The 4,148-nt window shown below is 33.5% G+C and overlaps 1 protein-coding gene across 1 annotated transcript in view; it reads right to left on the reverse strand.

Moving 5' to 3' along the window:
• LOC106881258 (uncharacterized) overlaps positions 1-4,148 on the reverse strand; it is a 63,632-nt gene that overhangs the window by 48,395 nt on the left and 11,089 nt on the right. The window contains exons 2-3 of the mRNA XM_014931579.2: positions 3,180-3,285; positions 644-788 (exon numbers count right to left, since the gene is read on the reverse strand). Of these exons, the coding sequence (XP_014787065.1) occupies positions 644-788; positions 3,180-3,285 (251 nt within the window). The remainder of the gene's footprint in view (positions 1-643; positions 789-3,179; positions 3,286-4,148) is intronic.

Here is a 4,148-nt window from a genome sequence, read left to right on the forward strand (position 1 = left end):
AAACGGATTAAGTCGATTATATCGACCCCAGTGCGTAACTGGTACTTAATTTATCGACCCCGAAAGGATGAAAGGCAAAGTCGACCTCGGCGGAATTTGAACTCAGAACGCAGTGGCAGACGAAATACCGCTAAACATTTCGTCCAGTGTGCTAACAATTCTGCCATCATCATCATCATCGTTGTTTAACATCCGCTTTCCATGCTGGCACGGGTTGGATGGTTTGATTGAGGACTGGCAAGCCAGAAGGCTGTACCAGGCTCCAATCTGATCTGCCAATAATAATAATAATAATGTTCTGAGTTTGAATTCCACTGCAGTGTGATCACCTGACCAGACACTGGAAACCAAACACTGTCATGGTGAAAAAAAAAGAGGAAGAACATGCATGATAATCAACATAGCATGTCCCAGTGACAACAGAATCAAAGAAAAAGTAGACGTGGTACCGGCACAAGGCCAGCAATTTTGGGGACTTATTTTATTGACCCTGAAAAGATGAAAGGCAAAGTCGATCTCGGCAGAATTTGGACTAAGAATGTAAAGATGGACAAAATGTTGCTAAGCATTATGCCTGGATGACAACAACAAAACCCAACTTTGAAGACTACCTTTAATTCATATAATGGAATTGTTTTCTTACCGTTGTAAATCTGAACTCAGCTTATTGATGTGCTTCTCAGCTCTTTGGTTTCTGAGCTCAAGCTGAATGTTTTTGACGTGACATACAAAGTTCCGACAATAATAACCTCGCCATGCTGCCTGGATACATGTAGCTGCACAGTGCACTGTCAGAATGGAAGCAAACAAAACATATTATCAGTGTTCAAATGTCCATTTCTCAATGGTAAAAATTGTTGGGTTGGTTTAGAGTAAATGATAATTCTATGTTAGTATCTGTTACATCTAACACACGGGTTGGTTATCACTAATGTAACTACATTTATATATTTATCATTTTCATTGAATAATCAATGCATTTCCTGGGAGTTTTTATGGTTTCTAACATTGGTACAAAGTCATAAATTTAGTTGGAGTTGATTAAATCAAGACTCGTACTTAACCAAGAAATTTCCCCAACCCCAGAAGGGTTGACATGTAATGAAATGAATTTCCTATACAAATTACTGCATGCTATATTACTGTCCATGTAATTTTTCTCTTTCACATAGTTTAAATGCTAATGAAAAAATATATTTCCTACAACTGATAAATATGCTAACATACCTATGCAAATTATTGTGTATTACTTTATTCTCTAATGTATCTTGCTTCACAGGTGTACCTATAGGACATCTTATTGGAATATAGGAGATATAACTTTTGTTAGTGAATGTGTGAACTAAGTGATATACTGCATCAAAAGAAAAATAAATGTAAATAAAGATGTTTATCACTAAAAAGTGGCCATCTAGTCAAGTCAAAGTAGTAATATGTGTTTCTGCAGCCCAATTTCAAATAGTCTAGCATTAAGGTGAGAAAAACAATATATAAAAAAAAAGTTATTGTAGCTTTCTACAGGAGTGGTTTTCTGAACATATCATTCTAGCACCCAAAAATGACACTGTGCAGGTAATTAATGTTACCACCATTTAACAGGAACTAAGCCAATTCCCACGGTACAAGTCAGTTGACATTGTAGCTAATGTTAACAATTCCATTGCTGTTCCTTCTTACAATCTGCAATTGATAGTAAGTTACTACAAAATTTGAATGCACTAAAACTCTGTGAAGTCCAAGGCTCACTTTCAAGCACCTCCAGCTTCCTGTAGCACTGCTTTTTCAATAACCATCAACAAGTCTTAGCGATAATCTCTCAAGAGTTGTTGTTTAGTTGAACTGACAAGTCTATGTTTTTCTCATTGTCAACTTTATGTTGCATGCTCATGCGGTGCCACATAAAAGCACCTGTGAGGTGCTACGTAAAAGCATCCAGCACACTCTGTAAAGTGGTTGGTGTTAGAAAGCACATCCAGCCATAGAAGCCATGCCAAATCAGACTGGAGTCTGGTGCAGCTTCCCAACTTGCCAGCTCTGATCAAACAGTTCAACCCATGCCAGCATGGACAATGAATGTTAAATGATGGTGGTGATGATGAAACATTTTTTCATCAAATCACAGAACAAGAAATGTGGTCTATCCCAGTGTTCTTGCAGAATAAAAAACATTTCTGTTAGAATTGTTTCAGTTTTATGTATTGCATGTCAATTTATAATTACAAGGAGATATATGAAGTAAAATACAGTAATGCCTTGATATATGAGTTAATTTGTTCCCAGAGACTGCTCATAAAGTGAAAATTCATAAAGCAGAGCAATAATTTCCCATACTAGCAATGTTAGAAATTGTAATTCGTCCCCAGAAAAATATTTTACTGATAAAATTTATAATACTCGTAAATAAATAGCAATAAAACAACAGTAGTATGTAAAGAATATTTCATGTAAAGTAAAAAGAATTTTGTGCTTGGAAAATAAAACTTGTAAACCTAGGATCTTGTAAAGTGGGGTATTACTGTACAATGATAGTATTTTCTTGAGTAAAAAGAAATAAATGAATACAATCTGAAATAGATCATAAAACACCTGGACTTATTCAATTTTGGACAGAATTTGTTTTATAATAAAAAATTTAGGCAAATAATCAAAAAGTACTTTATAAAAAAAACTTGCAATAATTTATTCACTTATAGGAATGAGCTCAAATTTTTTTTAGCAGAAATTTATACAGACCACTACCTCAATGATGTGATCTATGCCAGAACATGAACATATAACATATTACTTATCTCATAACTTTCTTGATGATAGAAATATCATTGCAGCATGGAAGGTGTTTATAAGCCATTTAAAAACACACAAAAACCGTTAGATTCACTTCAACATTTAAATTTAATTTGTCACAACATTTAGCACGGAATTTTGTCAGTGAACAGGTCGCGGTCTCAAAGCGATGAAAATATTTTGACAAATTAAATTTAAATGTTGAAGTGAATCAAACAGGTTTTGTGTATTCTTAAATGGCTTATAAACACCTTCCATGCTGCAACTGTTTTTGTTTCAGCACACCATCTCAGATCAGGTCAATTGCTATGCAAGTACATCTCCGGAAATATCATTAAACAATTGAGAAAATAAAGCAGATACACAAGAAATGTAAAGTAATGAATACTACTCACAGCTTGCTAAATATAAATTACTTTCTGCAGATACAATGGTAAATTTTCCTGGAGTGATTCTGAATATATCTGAATTTCTCTCTATGCCTAGCCTATTGGATTTTACCTGAAAGTAGATAATATATGTTTTCTGTATATATTTTAAGTGCAATAAGAGTTGTTTCCTTAGCACAAAATTATACATGGTTTACTTCACTAATTTCTGTAGACATTGATTTAAAAAAATGTAGAGACAACATTACTAATGTCTCTTGTCGAACTAATTTTATGTACACTTTGTATGATCTCACACAGCATGGTACCCTAAAATTATCAACAGACCTGAATGAATAAGGTATTGGGGCAATCATGCTACCATTATTAATAGATATAAAGGAAAGTATACAGCAGAATAATTAGCAGCCAAGTGTAATAACTAATAAGTTAATCTATTCTTTGAATCTTAACTACTCAGGCTGGAACGTACTACTAAATAACACGAACATATTGATTTGCATGTAACTAATAAAAAGGCAAAAATGTACCTACGCATCTCTAAATGAAATATAAATATGTAATGACTAATTGTAGGAAGATCATTAGGGTAAAACAAAGCATGAGTGTCTGAAGGTAGAACAAAAAACAATAACCAAAATTTAATCTACAGATAAATAATTTAGAAAAGTTATGTTCACAACTCTTTAATATATTTTATACTCATTTTCCATTTTACCTCACTGAACAACTAGCCAATATAGAAGTCATGGTGATTTCAGTTACTGAAAGCAGCAATCATATTTTATACTCCACTTAACCATTTTAGGAAATTGGATGTCATAGTCCTAGATGCTCAATGTTTGAAAAGAAGATGAATCACAGGCAGCTCAATCTTGGCTGATTTGGGAGTAAATGACAACAACCAATCACTGAACAATATATAGTCATAAAAAGATTTTGTATTATTACTGTTATAAACGATTATACATTGTA

The sequence above is a fragment of the Octopus bimaculoides genome, chromosome 15 (assembly GCF_001194135.2).
Source record: "Octopus bimaculoides isolate UCB-OBI-ISO-001 chromosome 15, ASM119413v2, whole genome shotgun sequence".
NCBI lineage: Eukaryota > Metazoa > Mollusca > Cephalopoda > Octopoda > Octopodidae > Octopus > Octopus bimaculoides.